Source organism: Bombus bifarius, unplaced genomic scaffold (genome assembly GCF_011952205.1).
Source record: "Bombus bifarius isolate JDL3187 unplaced genomic scaffold, Bbif_JDL3187 scf7180000007973, whole genome shotgun sequence".
In the NCBI taxonomy this organism is placed as follows: domain Eukaryota; kingdom Metazoa; phylum Arthropoda; class Insecta; order Hymenoptera; family Apidae; genus Bombus; species Bombus bifarius.
In genome coordinates this window covers 1,985,285-2,003,012 of record NW_022884359.1, presented here as the reverse complement: position 1 = coordinate 2,003,012, position 17,728 = coordinate 1,985,285, and the positions used below count along the sequence as shown (strand labels likewise).

The 17,728-nt window shown below is 40.4% G+C and overlaps 1 protein-coding gene across 3 annotated transcripts in view; it reads right to left on the bottom strand.

Annotated features, from left to right (window-relative positions):
* Window positions 1-596: 596 nt before the first annotated feature.
* LOC117216137 (optomotor-blind protein) overlaps window positions 597-17,728 on the bottom strand; it is a 166,778-nt gene continuing 149,646 nt past the window's right edge. For 2 of the 3 annotated variants that reach the window (XM_033462665.1, XM_033462657.1), the window contains exons 5-7: window positions 14,485-14,631; window positions 11,391-11,467; window positions 597-3,022 (exon numbers count right to left, since the gene is read on the bottom strand). In XM_033462665.1, coding sequence (XP_033318556.1) covers window positions 2,212-3,022; window positions 11,391-11,467; window positions 14,485-14,631 — 1,035 coding nt within the window. In that variant the 3' untranslated portion in view covers window positions 597-2,211. The remainder of the gene's footprint in view (window positions 3,023-11,390; window positions 11,468-14,484; window positions 14,632-17,728) is intronic. The other variant, XM_033462659.1, reaches the window with a different exon arrangement.

The window sequence follows — 17,728 nt, the reverse complement described above, 5'->3', positions numbered from 1 at the left end:
TCACCACAGCTGTAGTTCACTATTTTATACAATCGCAACATTGCGTGGTGTTACAGAACACGACATTTACATAGGAATAATATTTCGACTACCGTTAACCACAGTTCGCAAAACTCGAACAAACTATAACGTTAATCACTAGAGGCGGATTAAACGGAACTAATTACAAAACTTCACATTTTTACACGGTAACAGCAACAAAATTTTATATCGTATACTACAATCCGTCCCGTTGCTACATTCTCATTAAAAAAGAAAAAGTGAGGAAAAGAACGAAGGAATAAGGAGAGGAGCTCTTTATCGGCATGGAAGAAAGTAATTTTACATTTACACATACATCGATTGACGAAAACGAGCTCCGAGAACGCAAATTGCACTCCAACCCCCGATAAGACATCCACCAGTACTATCACCCTTCCTACAACCAAGCAGTTCTATCAATTTTCATCCAGTACGATATTAATCTGGTCGAAATAATCACCAGAATTCAAAAATGTTACCGACCAAAGGGTTACTTACGAAGACGCACGAAATTGATGTTGTTGCGAGTATTTTTATCTTCCAGAAACAACACAGGTCCTGAATTTCTTCTTCTCTTTTTTTTTTTTTTATATCGTTCTTGGGTATTTTTATTTTCGAGAAACTGATTGCTCGATGTTCTACGACAATTCCCGCGATTAATCTACATCGATCGCTAACGTTTATACAAACAGGAGGGACGCAAGGGTTGGGAAGGGCGAGTGGTGTTCCATTTTCGAAGCAACGACGTCGAGATGGGGTGGATGAACGCCTCGAGAGAAATCTTTCAGTGTCGTTTCGATTCGGCTTGGAAACGTTCATGAAACGAGGTTGGTGACGGTTGTGCCCTCTATGCAGGCACCGAATCGAAGAACGACGATCGATCATTCGGTTTTTTACTTTTGATCATCTAAAACACGCGTCGACGCGATTTTCGCGGCCGAATAGCGAGTCGAATCTTTTTCTATTCTCGAATTATATCGTTCGTTTGTTGCACATCTTCACCACTTTCTGTATGGTTTGTTTGTTTGTTTCGTTTTCTTCGCTACTTCCGAGGGCGTCGAGGCGTGATCGGGTAGCGTGCGTTTATGCTTCGTTCACGTCTCTCTAATAATTAATATAATATTATATTCAATAATTAATACAGAGAGAGAGTAGTTATTTATATATATATAATATATATATATATATAGTATAATATAATATCACTAGGGTACATATGTACAGGGGCTGCAAATAGTAGGAGGTGCTCTCGTATTGCAATGTCTCCCTCTCGCTTACACCTAAAACGCACGCGGGTAGAACGCAACCACTGTCGCTAGCCACGCTATTCGTTAATCTTTCCATCCTCGTGAAACACATTCATGGCTTTCTAGTTACTTTCCGAAACACTTCGAGCGTGACATCTCTTGAAACCCCCAGAAGATCAACCACTATAAAATTGACGATCATCGAAAGCTTGGAATTTCAGAATTTTGTACTTCGAATCTTTCACACGAACTCAGTGTCTAAACAATCGATCCGAGCAATAGCCAAATGTATCTATACTGCACGAACTCGTTTCCAAGCGTTCCAGGACCATCAACCAGAGAAAGCCATTTCATGGCTTCGTCAAGAAGCTAATCGTTCAAGATAATTGGATATCCCGAAAGTGTTTTCTCACACTCTAAGTGATTCGAAGAGTTCCTCTTGAAATTGTGCCCCGAAACAACTCTCACGTCCATGTAGCAAGGTCTCAGCCCCATTGAACCACGCTCGTCCCACCCTTTCGTGCCCCGTAAACAGAAATGTACACCAGCAACGGTCGTAGAGTCTTGAAGCAGTGTCCAACGCGCGGAGAAGCCGGGCCCCGCGCGATTCATCCCGGCCATTTTATGTACACACTCGCAGGAAAACGGCGTGGTGTCCCGGAAGATCGAGCCCGGCGAACACACGGCCAGTCCTCAGGCTAAAATTGCACTTCGTTATGTCGAGCGTCCCTCGTCCAGGTGCCCGGGGCCCGGCTCGCCATGGACCGACCCGGATCGGGGCACGGAGGATGTCAGAGACCGACGACCTTCTCCCCTGCTACGACGGCTCGGAGGTTGAGTCCGGCTCCCTCTCGTCGCCGGATAGCTCTTCAGGCTCGCAAGGTTCGGCCAACTGCTCGTCATCGGGGTCGTCGTTCGTGCTGGTCACGGGCTCGTTCTCCTGTCACGGACTCCCTCCGCCAGCGTCCGCGTCCCCCCTGTGTCCACCGGGTGTTAGACTAGGGCTACGCCTCCTTTTCTCTTGTAAGCCGTTCACCATGTTCTCTATGGATTTTAGTTCACCCGCTGAACTGCCGCCCGACGTTAGGCCGGCCGTTGGTGTAGGAGAGCTAGTTGGAGGCCTTGGAGGTGGAGACCTTGGGCTGAGTGTCCTACTACCAGGGGTGACAGTTTCGAACGCGGATCCGTGTGACGGTGCTGGTAAGGTATACGGCGCGAATCGATGTCCTTTTAGTTGATGTAGAGGACTGGCCAGGGGGTGAGGATAGTGAGCGAACAAGGCTGGGTGCTGGGACGCAGCTAAAGCCAGTTGCGCGTTGAACAACATGCCTGGGGTGACTCCACCATGGATTCCCAGGGGACTGGGTGGTATTAGAGGTCCTGGACCTGGGTATAACCCAGGTACCGGTGGATAGAGGTACGGTAACAGGGGCGGATGAAGCGGTGGACCAACCGATACGTCCGGTCGAGGCCCTTCTGAACCCGTTGGGCCTGGTCCACCGCCGCTCTCGGAACCCGATGACTCGCTACCCTCCCCTCTTTCGCTTGTTCGATCGTCCCTCTCGCGAGAGTGTTCGCGCTCGCGTTGATGATGCGCTGGATGGGGTGTATCGGGTCCCACGACGTCTAGAAGTTTGTCCTCGTCATCTAAGAGGTCGTTAACCGAATTGGAAGAACGACGCTTCTCGGGGGATGCTGGCCCACCTGCTGTTAGACGGGAACCGCCTCCTGACACTGTCAACAGCGCCTGCCTTCTGCAACAACGACGCGGAGTTAGCAATCTTTTAGGGCTCGTTGGGATGTTTTCTTTTAATGGATTATTTTTTTAGGAAGGTTTAGCTTCATGGAAAGCTTTTTGGATTTTTTTAGTTACAGGAGGTTAGAATCATAGAATTTTTGGAAATCAGACGGTTATCATAGTTAGCCTTCAATTAGTTTGCTGCAGGCCAAGTATTTGACAGACGAAATAAATTTTCTTCCACGTTTTTTCCTATTTTTCTGGCTAGTGTATTACTTTAATATCATTACCGTACAGGGACAGTTGGCCAAGTTTCTTATTAATTTATTCTTTAGTTACTTAGCAGCGCGTATTTATCAGCAATTTGCATCACATTAGTTGAATACTACTTTAGTAATTCATTGTCAGAAGCATTATTGCATGAAGTGTAGAGAATATTGATCCGAGGTCTTTTATTAACGTTGAAAGTCATGTTATATGTTATAAAAAGAAGGGTTGTAACAATAAATTTTTACAGATTAGATTGTGAAAATAGAAGGATCGATTTTATGAAATATTTTACAACTATTTCTATTCAATTAAAAATTCTATATATTTTAAACTGTTACATATTTTTTTTTAGAGTCCAAAGAGTATTATAAATATTATTCCAGCGATATTTAAGGTAAATTCGTTGTATGTCAAAAATGTAACAATTATCGGTTTAGTAGATGCAATCATTTGAAATTCACCCTTTAATCGAGGTGTTTCGCACCTGTGGCAAATTACAGGCGTTTTAGCCGTCGCGTGTGATCGCTGTAGCGACACTCATACGGCTGTTGCTGGCAAGCGTGCGTCTAAAATGTGTATTGATCGTGTGTTGTATGTATGACGTGTCAGTAGATCGATTATATTGGACCAAGTTTGTGCAATAAAAGACTATGTTTTAATTTTAATGCAACGCAAAATGTTCGATGCTTCGAAAGTACAGTTTCAGTAAAATTATAATCAGACATGTAAATTCATCTTAATTGTAGTGAAACTTAAATTTTTTCAATTTTTTCAAATCGGTTGCTCGAAAAAGAATTTTATTTATAATTTTTCTTTCTAATTTTTAATTATAACTTTGTGTTTATACTTTCGAAATAATAGATACGTTTAATTGTATCTTATTATTTTCATTTCAAATTCTTTGATAGTTTCGACATATCGTGATATACGAAGCAATTTATTTTTAAACAATGACACGCTTCAATTTTCGAAGCAATTCCCCTCGAAAACCCTGGCGAATCCAATTTTCAAACCAATTTATCCTAAGAAACTTGACGATTTCGGGTTGAAAACCAATTTACCCCAAAAACCGCCGTTGCTCGACACTCAAATCGACCTATCTGTGCGCCTATTCCAAATCTCAATTACTCGAACGACGTAACTGGAAAATTTTATCAGCCGACTGATGTGAAACGAGTCGTCTGGAAAATTTAGGACAGCTCGCGCCAATTATTATTTCCAACAATAATAAAACAATAAGCGTAAAGTATTCTAAACAAAAATAAAAAGCATACAAACTTGAAATATCTATGAGCTTGATGTCTCTCAGACAGAATTTCCTATTTATCTCATTAACACTAATATTACTCTATAAAAACACTCTTAACAAATCTCACAAATTTCGAATCACACTACCCACTTACTTACCCTACACACACGTAACCAACAAATTGACAGAGCCAGATACTCTAAACCACATTCTCCTAATATTAGTTCCAAGCACACTAGATAATTTGAAATTTCACATTGTATCGCGTCTTTCCACCAAATGCCAACAGGTACGATAAAGCTTTTTTTAAGCGATCATCATGCAAATCAGCGTTTTTTAACGAACACGTTTCGGGAACGTAAGTATCGTGTAAGACTCGGCTTGAGCCGCTCGAGAGCCGGACGTAACGAGAGGCTCACCGATGCCTTAATGCCGCGTAATGCGATCAATGCACCGACACAGCCGTGGCAAAACGTCGACAAGGCTTGAAACAGAGAGCAACCGAGTCGATGGACAACGTGAACACGATCGAGAGAAAGAAGGAGAAACATTAGCGAGTACATTGTCGGTGTACTGGATGAATCCGTGAGCGTGGAAAGGGTGTTACGCTACTACGGTTCTCCGGTTTCCGACGCGCTTAAGTGCAAAAACACGTTAAAATCAATAGTTTGCGTGGACGACACGGGATTTAGTAAGCGAGCTGTACTCTCTTTTCTTTCCCTCATCCCTATGGTCTTCGATGGTGGAACGATCTGAAAGATCGAGAAGGGGAGCTTTCCACAGACTTGCAACAGATCCACGATATTTACTTTTACCCGGAGTCGAGGGCGACATTTTAGGGTGAGATTAGGAGAGTGATTTGTATCCTTTGACGATGGTTTGGGATAGTTTGCGAAGAAATTTTCAGACGCGTGTGAGAAATTATTGATTAAACGATTGAGAAATGATTAACCTCCGTCCTATTTCGTAAGTATCGGAAGATGTGGTGGCTTAATATATAATTTCTCGAATTTGTGATGATCGAGATTTTGGTGATTTAACGAACGATTTATATCGTTTCAGATGGCTTTCTTGAGACTAAAAAACAGAGGAATGTTTGATTTACATCCCCGTTTAGAAGCATTAGCTGACGATTGCAACGTTGAACTTGCAAACGAGAAAATAATAATTAAATAGTAATTTCCATTTTTGACAATTTTCCTTTCTCTTTTTCTTCTTCCTTCTTTCTTCCTCTTTCTCCGAAATTTCTACAATTTCTCACGTCATAGCAATTCTTACTTAGTAGTTTCTCGTTTCCTATTCTAATCTTCGCTTAAGCATCTGTGCATCACCATTGCGATTCAACGGCTGACAAATCGCAAGATTATCCGCGGAATACGCGCGTCTCGACCGATCTTGCTGTTACTTGCACACGCAAGTAGGATGAAGCAGGTAATTGGATTCACTATGTGTGCTTCTGTTGTGCACGCGGTCGTTCCAATTTCCAACTAGTTCACGCCTTGTACTCGTGATTTCAATGTTCTTATCATTCCAAATACCTTCTTACATCTGTCTCACCATAATCTCACGGTAAACCATGAAACAAACAACAATTTCACCCTGCGATATCTGCAAATTCGTGTTTTGACGAGCAAAAAGAAACTCGCGAAGAAACGTACAGATTTCTTTCTCTAAATATTAAATCTACGACATTTTCTACATCTTCTCACATTATCCATTCTACGTTTAACACAGACTTCTTGATCCCTTCAACATAAACCTAAAGCAACTCCTATCACTCGCACCCCTCTAAATATTACAATACACTATACTTCTTTATATTTCTTTGCGTATGATCATTATAATACTTCTTTAACCCTTTGCCAAAAACCCAAAGCAACTTTTATCACTTGCACCCTCTCGATAATCCCTTAATGAAAACGCAACGCCTACAAAGAATCCCACTAATCCTCCTAACCTAACCACCAAACTGCTAGCACCCCCAGCAGCCCTTTTTCTTAAACCGCGATTACGAGACGAAGGGTGAGGTTGACTTCGTTAGAGGGAAAGAACGAGTCAAAGGTGGCGCATAATTTCACCATAATTACCCAGGTCGCCGATCGAGTGTCTGTGATCGCCTGATCGAACGTTCAGACGGAATAATGAAAAAATCCAGCAGCCCCGGGGTTTTGCCTTTGACGTTCGGCCTTTGGTGTATCGGTGTCATCCCACCCCAAAGATCGTGTCATCGTCGAGGATTTATAATCAACCCCTCGAAGCTTGCTGGGCCCTCGTTTTTGTGTTTCCACCACCACGTAGCCACCCCCGTGGAACAGCTTCGGTTCTCTCGTTGCGCACACCCCCGCTGATACCCTATGAAATTCTGTCAAGGCTCGATGATTCCCGTCTTCTTAATGGATCGTTGACGGTGAAAACGTCTTTCTCACGCTACACGTATATATATAGATGCGCTCTTCTTTTTTCCTGAGATATTGTCAGGATCGCGGAAGGGGGTAAGGGGATGACGACGATACGATGACGGTTGGATATCAGGGGAATCATTATTATTTCCTATCACTCGAAAACACACGAGGGCGCGGGATTCGAGTGGCCGTTTCAGCCACGATGGTTCTGAATGCTAGCTGACGTATCGTGGAATTTCAGTTTGGAGCTGTTTGGGGTGTGATAGAAGAAGGAGCACGGGGGTTTTAGGTTTTCACTATGTTGATTGTTTTAAGTGTTTGCTGGCAAGTGGAGTTTCATGCTGATGGCACTTTTCATTGGTTTATCGATTATGTACTTTGATGATCCTTCACCATATTTTTTCATATTGCTTCGTTCATTGTGTGTTGCCATGGTTATTTATTATGTAATATTTTATCTGGTTTTTCAACGTTTCTTTGCAAATGAAGCTCTATGCTGGAGGGATTATCTTATTGGTTTCGCGATCGGAGAAATTATAGTCAGTTGGAGAACTGGTTTGTACATCGAAGAAATATCATGACAATGGGTAATTAGAAGAAGAATCCGTTCGTAGATACAAAGCTTCTTCGATATTAATACAAATTCTAATCATCTCAGTCTCAGAAACAGAAGATTTAAAATCTAAAGTCTTTTTGATACTCTTAGACCACTTCGCCTTGTATTTACAGAAAAGTAGAAGATACGACGTTTATACGATAGTTCTTTACATTTCAAAAATTAGCAGCCAGTTTGTAAGATTCATCTTCAATATCATTATCGAAGTGTCAAACCAAGTTCAGTTTAAAAATACAATAGTAAATAATTTACTGACAGAAGCGACTGAACAATACACTGCATCTGGCGACTTAGGTTCGAACGAAGCCTCATAAATTTACAATCTCATCCCAATGTGATTCACAATCGTTACAAACGATTCGTAATTCGTGCTACAACTATACCTGGGCATGACGGTCTCTAAGATTCGAGGATTACGTCGATAGTGTCGCGTAAACGCAACAAATGGCGAGGCGTGGCGATTAATAACGCGAAGCCAACGTGGAAACGTGGCCGCGGACAGATTGATTCTTCGTGAGGCACGATACGATCGTTCCGGCGCGCGCCTTGATAAATGACGTGACAACGAGCCACGCCGGGGCCAGTGCTGCCCTTTTTTTTTTATCTCCTCCTTCGCTTCGTTCTTTTCCCCTCCTTTTTTACACGAGGAAAATATTTCTTTTTAACCGGCATGACGAATCGACTGGCCACGCTCGAGCAGCGTTCCGCGCCTCACGACTACTCGCAACTTAAAAACTTAATGAAATAACGTGGCCGAACTCGCCGACACTAGGCACGCGATTATACCAAATCTGTCCAGTCATCGTGGCTTCTTTTTTAGTTGAGGGAAAATTTGACGATCGACTTAATCGAGATCCAACAAAGAAGATTATCGAGGTTAATATTAGGGCCCCATTTTTAAGGATTCGCCCTTCACTGTATGGGCATTATGGCGCAGGATGGCGTTCATACACGCGAAAATCAAAGTGATATACAGATGACGATATGTCTAGAGAGACGAGAGTATTCGTTGAAAGAAATGATTCGAACTATTTCATTTGTTATAATCTAATTACGTTCGTAGATACGTAAACGAGGTTCGACGATATGATCATTTTGCCTTTGAAACTACTTAAATTCCCTGATTTGCTCAAATTGCCCGTGATCTTTAATTTGAATCACTTAGTTTTGAAAAGAACGAACGTTCAACACAACCATTGACTCGTCTGACCATTTTAAATTAACAATTTTTTAATCATGTTACTTTGCATGTATCACTGTATAATCCGAAAGTTTTGTAATTTTCGAGAAAGAAAGCAGTCGATTAATACAAACTACGTCGTGTGTTTTAAGAATCTCATGTCTGAAACCAGGTGTTCCTGCTCCGTCTAATATGTGTAACGATTAGACTGGGGACATTTATGCAGGTTCATATCTTTGAGAGTAAAATTAAAAACGTAGAACGCCGATAGACAATTATTTCACTTGCCAAACATTATACTTTGGATACCTCGCCTACCTTTTCATGTCATGTGCATTCTGCGCAAATTTTGTACTTGCGAAGTTTCTACGAACGCGAAAAACTCCGCATGAAAACTCCAACAACGATTTCTACGTTCCTTTATCGCGACGAGAAAAGTGGCAGCGACGTATCGATACGGAGGATGTTTAAACCATAAGCAGGGAAAAAGGATCGAGAAAGGGAATAGCGAAAAGAAAGAGGAAGGAAAATAAAGCAGGAGGCCTTGTACGCCGGAAGTAGTCCGCCCCACCACGAAACCGGCCTTTATGCGCCAGTTACTGGCTGTAGCGGCGATATAAAATTCAAAGCCACCAAGTAGCACCCTCCACGCTAACGACAGCGCCGCCCCTGAGCATCAGTATGCTAATCCGATGATTGGCTATGTTCCAACCCCGTTCGCTTCTCCTTCTCTCCCTCTCTCTTTCCCTTTCTAACCAGCGTGGCTCCATCTCCTGGTTCTCTGCGGCTTCCTGATGGGATCCGACCACCCTTAACCGAAACCATAAGCCAAAACTAACCCTTATTCTAATTAGGCGGCGCCACGACGCGCCCCCCTGCTTTGCATATTTTCTCGATTAACCTCGCCCTTTCTTTATCCGGCCGGTGCGTCGGGCGTCGCTTCAATTTCCGCGGAATTTCCTCCGTACTCTGCCCTCCTCCCGTGGTTTTTCCCATCGCCAATTCCACCTCCACCCTGCAGGGCACTTATCTAAGGAACCGTTGAAACCAGCGGCCGCTTCCGAGTATATTTTACGTTCTACGTTTGGGAAATAAACCGAAATTCGATGGCTTCAGGCTAATTGTCTTTTTTCTTGCGGGGGTGTTTTTTTTTTTTTTTAACGACGTTAGATTATTTCTGTAAAAGAACGTTTATTAAGTTTGAAAGAGGAATTTCTTTTCCTTCATTCGTATTTCGTATTCCACGTTCTGTTCGCTCTGTCTTCTTTTATATTTATTATTCTATAATATTTTTACAACGTATAATCTACCTTATCTCACTGTATTTCTATTCTATTTTGTATCTCGAAATTTCCTTAATTCGGCTGCAACAGAATTAAATAGAAAAATGTGAAAATCATAGACCTATTATCTCTATGGTAATAAAAATGTCATATACCTTACGCTTTATTCTTCTAATTCGATCCTATAATAATTAGAAAGAAAGACAACGACGTACGACATCCTTCATCAAAAAATCACCCAGCACCCAAAAATCCAACTGTATTAATTATTAATTATTCTCTTGATTCGATTCTAAAATAATAATGAAGAAAGGTAACAAAGACTCATCCAGCACTCAAAAAACCAAGCTCTCATATTAATATACAGTGTACCTTAGCCGAATTCTAAACTAATCGAACACACCAAAAAATCACGTGTCACTGAAATTCGCCGCGACCCTAAAGCCAAGCTGTGGACTCAATTAAATTCCCATAAACCACCCCAAAGTCCGTCTAGTTGGTCCGTTTCTCAAGGTCCTCAGTGACGATACCTGAACGTCCCGTAGACGACAAATTGGCGAAGCTTTGACTCGCGTGTAGCAAGGATTAGCGAGGTTAACGAAGCTGGCACGAGGTTTATATGCATAGAGCGACTTAACCTCGTCAAGATCCACTCGAGGGCCAACAGAAACCCCCCGGATGAAATTGAAACGGGTCCGAGTATACGCGACCCTCGCTTATATAAGCTCGTAAAGCCGCGATATTGAATACAAATGGACGATACCAGGGTGCAAATGAGCCCCGGTGGAAGCAACCCCCGGCCCTGGGGGCTGACCCCGAGCCCTGATCCGTTCAGCTTAATAGCGAGAACCGAGGGGAGAGCATGGTAAGCTCGACGATCAATTAGGTCCATCTAGAAGACAGGATCTGGAATTGCTTTTTGTTCGATGGGGTTACGATCCGGAGAGAGGGTGGACCATTACGCGGTTGCCCCTTTCAGCTGGTTTCTAAAGGACGATTTTTTAGTTTCTGCTCTTTAGTGCGAGAAAATTAGAGTTTTCTAATTTTTGTGAATTTTTATCCACTATAAATTCGTTTGTTCCTTTCTACAGAGGCCTTGAAAATATTTATCGATGATAATTTCGATACAGGGAATTAAAATCAGAGCTGTTTCTGCAGGTTAATGGCTTTGGTAAAATATCTATATTTTATATTATTTTCTTTATGATTCTATTATTAAAATATAATAATTTGTGGTTGGTTAATTGGAATTGGATTTTTACCAAGGATTTCATCTTCTGACAATGACATCATTAAAATAGTAAACTGAACCAAAATATTTGACAACTTTAACCAACGACTTTTATTTTTTCTACTTTAATGAAATTTTGAAAGCGATACTCACTTTTTCTCGCGCTTCCCCGCCCCCGTGTCCCGAAATCCCTTCGCGAACGGGTTATTGTCGATCTTCAGCTGGGTGATCTGCAACAAAAGGGAATTACAATGCTACGGCATTTCGTTAATGAGATATCGACATTTGCGAGTAACACAAAACCGAGAATAATTAATCGAATACGCTGTCAGTGTTGGACAAAGGCCTCATTAACAAACATCCCTGCAAGAGATCATTTCGACAACACTGTTACACATCTCTATACATTTTGCTTAAATAAATGGAAACTCTGTTTCCACAATGTCTTCAACAATTCATTTCACATATTACGTCAAATTATGATAAAGCAGATTTAAAAATTTTAAGCAAATATCTTCATTCTATTATCTTAATTTCTATAATTCCTACAAATAATATCGTACAATATCTTACAATTCTTCTAAATAATAAACATCAAAATGTAAAATAAAAATCCTGACCCTATGAAACAAACCTATTGTTCATAATCACGTCCGATTTCCGTAACAGATACATTGCAAAATTTCAACAAAATATCTTCAACCTATTAGCCCAATATTGTTCGACGTCCCTTTAATTTATGTAAATAGTACAGCTTTTCCTTCGATAACGAATATAATAACGAAACTTCAACAACGAAATACGTAAAATTTGCAGCCAGATATGAATTAAACGCAATTTTTTAAATAAAATATGAATTTATATAATGAGATTTTACGCTCCGGTTGCCTTCACACATACATTATACCACCTTTTGCAAAGAGTTGAAAACGAATCTTAAGGAATACTAAAAAATTCAGTAAACGTTTAAAAAATAAAAGAGCATAGTAGTTGCCACTTATGCATTCTTATTAGAAAAACACAAATCTCTTCGATCGACGTTGAAAACTTAGCCGAAAGTTTCCAAAGAATAAAATCACACTGAGAAAAGAAAATTCCGCTGGAGATCAGCGGGATGGATGGACAATTTTTTCGTTGGTCCAGATTCGGTTAATTAAAATCGCCTTTGGCGCGTAGAATGGCCAGATGGTTCCCGGAAGCTGCTTGCTTCCCGGTACGCGTTATTCTTGATTCTTGCGCGCGGGCGCAAAAGGGGCCCCTTGTCCGTATTTTTCGTCGCGCGATTCTTCCCTCTGCCGTTATCGCCTCTGTTTCCCGGTATCTCCTGCTTGCCAGAAGAAAGATATCGCCTATGTGGATCTTTTCGAGTGGCCTGGCCCTTCTGAGTTTCTCGAAACCCGGCTGATCTCGCCGGTTGTTTCGTGGGATCGTCGATTCCTCGTAACTTGGACCGATCGTTGCGGTATTTGATTATTGAAAAAGAGTTCTGGGAAAGAACGATCGCGTACAGAGGGTGGGACAATGGATGTCGAAACGATTACGGTGGACTGATGGTAGAAGTTATTGGAAATAACGGGGCTATGTGAATAACCTGGAGATAAGGGTGTGATAACGTATCTTTCTCCTTTGGCTTGCGAACGAATTTCTTATAGAAATTAAAGAAGAATGAATAATATTCAGTTTCGACAGAGCAACAATATTTTCTCAGGTTATAGAATTTATTTGTAAAAATATATTTGTCAAAATTGGAGGCTGGAGACTGGATGGAACGACGCTTATGCTAGATTTATCTTTTTACGAGTATAATCAAAATGAACATGTATACAGAGATTTGTTTTATCTACTAGATATTGCGACGAGTATTATGCTTTGAACATTTTATGCTTCTTTACATACTGTGCTTTCTATGCTTATTTCTACGGATTTGGATTTTTTTTTAAATTAATAAATTAGATTGCATGAGAACATCTTCTTACTTCTTAAAATGTACCTAATTATTATAGAAATCAAAACGTTTGAATAATATCTTTTCTTACAAAAACCTTTATCCTAAATTCTGGAATTACTCGGATAGGGTTAAAGGCGATGTCAAGGTTTGTTTGATTTTTAGGTGACACCGTGATCGTACATTGAATTGCCAAAGGGTTGATAAAGATTAAAAAGCAATGTAATTTGTAACTGGAATATTCTTTACTCTAATTGACGCAACCCCGAATTCGCCGATTAATTCTTTGCTTTGTTTTTCGCCGTAATTTCGCGAACAAACGATTGGAAGCTTGTTAATTAAATTGTCGAGGTTGGGCTGCAACCCGACCGTTAATTACAACATTTTCTTTAATTAATTTAATTAATTCGATACCCGGCCCTACCGGCTCGGTCCTAAACTTCGATAATTAATATGCAAAGGTAATGGCTCGATAATAAATTTCCAATAAAGAAACGGATAACGCTGTTACACTCAATCACCTTTGCACACACGAATAATGAGACTAAATATTAATTGACATGTTAATCAACTATTCTACGAAAAACATCTCTCCAATGCCTATTACGATTCCCTCTTCATCTCTCAAGATACCTCAACTATTTAAAGTTTCCCGCGTTTCTTATCATCATCATGTTCCCCTATAACCTTCAATTATGAATCGAACCGTAACATTAAAAAAAAAAAAAACTAGTACTAAAATTTCCTACATAATTTACCTTATTCACCATTTCGTTTTAAAAACAGAGGATAGTTATGCAAATTCATAATTTTTCATATCATATTCATATTTCTATAATAAATAATAGTAGTTTCGCTAAATATTCCAACGTTAACTTGCGTGTTTTCTATATCTTTCTATTTTACCCAAGTCTCGCGTATCTTCGCACCTTCAAACTCTCTACAAATGCACAGAAACTCTACGTATAAGCTCCTCTACCCCGCAAGCTCCTCAATAAAAGCCGCGATCGATCCCCGAAACTCCTGTCTATAGAAGCGAAACTAAAAAAGAGAAAAAGAAAAATCCCTATAAACCTGAAAAAGTCTCCAGACGACAATTTCCACCTGGAAACTTTTCTGCGTGGTAGAGACGAGCAAAAGAGACTGAAATCGAACAAAACCGTCGTCTCGACAAAAGGCCAGAGTCGATCAGAGAGTTCGTCGAGACCAGCTAGACTAACGAGTTTTCCCCTAGCGTTTTCGCAGACTCGATCGAGTCTGCCGCTAGCCGTTAACGGAAGTAGGAAGCAGACGTTCACTCACCTTCTCGTTCTGATAGGCGGTCACCGCGATAAACTCCGTCTCCTTGAAAACGTAACTCCTGAACGTCGAGTAGGGAAGCTTCAGGATGTCGTTGGCCCGCACCAGGTGAAACCTCGGCTGGTACTTGTGCATCGAGTTCAATATCGTCTGAAACAACCAATGGACCGTACATTGGGACAGACTGTTTCAGCTCTGAGCTCGTGCTCGCAATCGTTTCTCATTCTCTCTTCCTCTCTCGAGCGTGCTTTTTAGGAAATCGACTGGCCGCCACGAGCAAAACCGCCTCCGCGTACAGGTTATCTGTGTAGGTTGGCAACACTGCTGGGAATACCTTAATGGCGGATCTGGATCGTCGATTAGAAATTTGAATTAGAAAATATTTTTATTTGAGAATTTATGATACCAGGGTCTGATAATTTATCGGGATTACTGGACAGTTTTTTTTTCGAGATGGTAATTTAGTGGCGATGGAATTTTTTACTAGATACAGAATACCGAGAAGTCTAACTAGGGAATTTAATGATTTCTAAATATGCGACTTTTGGTAGTGGATATTCTCACTAGACGTGGAATACAGCGAATGTCATTTAGCAAAAGGTGAAACGTGAAGATTTAATTTTTCGAAACTTGCCTTGGAAGCTTACGCGCTTTCGATACTAATTGAGAATGACTGGACGATTTCTTTTAGACAAAATAATGTCTCGTTGATTGAATCTTACAGTAGATGAATTTTATTTTGTAAGATGATTATAAATGATTGATTTACTGGATTTGATTAATAAACTTGGACGCGATCTAAATGTTATTTCATAGACATATTCTCAATATTAGTAGAGGAATTTTCGAATGAAATAAAATTCAATTTTTTCCCATCTTTGTCTTTACCTTCTTCGGAAATTTACAGCCAGTGTCGGTCGATTTCGCTTTCAACTTGCTCTAACATCAGCCCATCACGAATATACTAGTCGAACACGATTCGGAAATTTACTTGCATCGAAGTATCGTCGATTTCTATACGAATCAAACTTTCCAGTTACGTGAAACGACGTTTTGTTCGCTAATATATTATACGCGATGGGCTGCTACAAACAAGCCAGATATCCCAGCAGAAGGGAGAAACCACGAGAAAGAGGAAAAGCAGGACAGAAGAGACACGAATTCTAGTCGGAGTTTATCATGCTCGTGGCATTCCGAAAGCGCGGTTTACAGATTGAGAAGATTATTTCGCAAAGCGGCATAATCGTTGCTCAAGTTGCATCATGCACCGCTGATCGACTCGTATAAACTCGTTCTAAAGCTCGTCTTTCTTTCATTTGTAGAACCAATGTCTCCGCCACGACGATGACGACTATCGTTTTTATACCTTATGCCAATCGTATCATCTCGATTTCTCAATTTTACCCTCAATCTTACCGTTGTTAGCCTCCAATTTCCTCGCTACTTTCAAAATCACGTTACGCAACAATCGTTCATTCCTTTATCAATTGACTTAAAACCAAGAAAAAAAAAAAAGAAAAAAGAAAAAGAAAGAGGATATAAGAAACGTAAAAGCTCGTATAAAAGCGATAATAATTTTTATCAATATTCTTCGCTGTATTTATTTATGAAGTACACAACTCCGTGATTTAATTGAATACAATTCTTCAGCAATATAGCACTCGTAGTACATATATACAACATACATGTAATATAATGAATATTTTCGAACCAATTAAAATCCGTTGGATAAGAACCAAGAACGCTAAAGTACCTCTGCTGCGTTTCTAAAAAAAGAACAAAAATTGGCGTCTGCGTCCTTTCCTTTTGGAACACCTCAGTTATTTTCCAAGTTTCCCTAAATTTCGTAAATAGACGGCGAAATCTGAAAATGCAAAATTGCACAGGATACACGTAACACAAAAAGATACACAAGGTATGCAAAGCACAAGGATTTCTATAATAATATTCGATAAGTGAAAAAGTGTTCTTTTCGCTTTTTTATTTGTCCAATTATATTCTCAAAAATCAGGAAGTTGCAAAAAATCGGCAGTCTAATTGGAGGTAGCAGAGAAATCCGAAGGATCACGGAGAACTGTAGGATCCAGAGGACACGTGAGAATAAGAAGCTTCGCGAGGCTGCTTTTTGAAAGAAACGCCGGCGCAATCTCAGTTTTTAATGGCGAACGCTTTAAGAGCGATTCGTGGCAAAATAAAACGATCGGTTCGCTTTTAGTCGCGTCTGGTTGCACGCGCGCCGACGATGCAAATGGCGCGGTAGCAGCTAACAAGATTGCACAGGACATTCCATCGTGGAATGGACGCAGCTTCGTTGGCGTCTCGATAAATCTACGTTCCATCCTGGAGTCGCGGTAATTACGCCGCGGAATTTTCGTAATGGAGAACAGCAGGCCGGTTACTATTTTATAAGAAGACGGCCGTGGCGAACGATCCTCTGCTTCTGACGAATGAACTTTCAATGGAACGCCATTTTTCGTTATTTGTATTAAACTTTTGCGTTTTTCAATCCCATCGCTCTTTACCGATAAATATTCAGCACTGTCTATGGACAAATATTTATACAAAGAACGAGGATATACTCTGTCTATTACAAAATGCAGCAGTGGAAGAAATTATACCATTTAATGGAAAACCATTTTTGTTATGTTATGTATATTGGACTTTTGTGTTCTTTAAATCCTTGTCTCTTTTTCTCTTCTTTTTTTTTTATTCATGAAGTAAATATTCAGATTTATTAGATCTTTAAAAAGGATCGAACGACGAAGGCGTGTCTGTGACAAAATGTAAGATCGGGAGAAATTATGGTAATCCTAAGAGGAAACTTAAGCATCGGTCTCTTTTATCGTCCCTTTGAATCAAATTCGCTATTAGACACACTCTTATTATTCCATCGTTATATCTGATCGTGTGGACGTAAGAATTACATAAATCCAATTATACAAGTCTCACGAAATACTGGCTAATCGACGTCATCGATTGGATTCGAAGCTTGAAGTTAGAAGATAAGAACATTTCTCATCGAGCTATTATAATTCAATGGCGTTAACGCACCATACGTATTTTTTCTATCTAAACATGGTTTCACGATATTTTTATAATATTCAGGCTGCGATTAAAAATCAGGAAAATCGAGCAAAAGAAACTTCTCTAATCATTCGAAATCATACGCGAATATAGTAATTCACGCATACAGCAGATTTACCATATACAGATGAAATTATCTAAAAATTCTGAATTTGCATAAAGA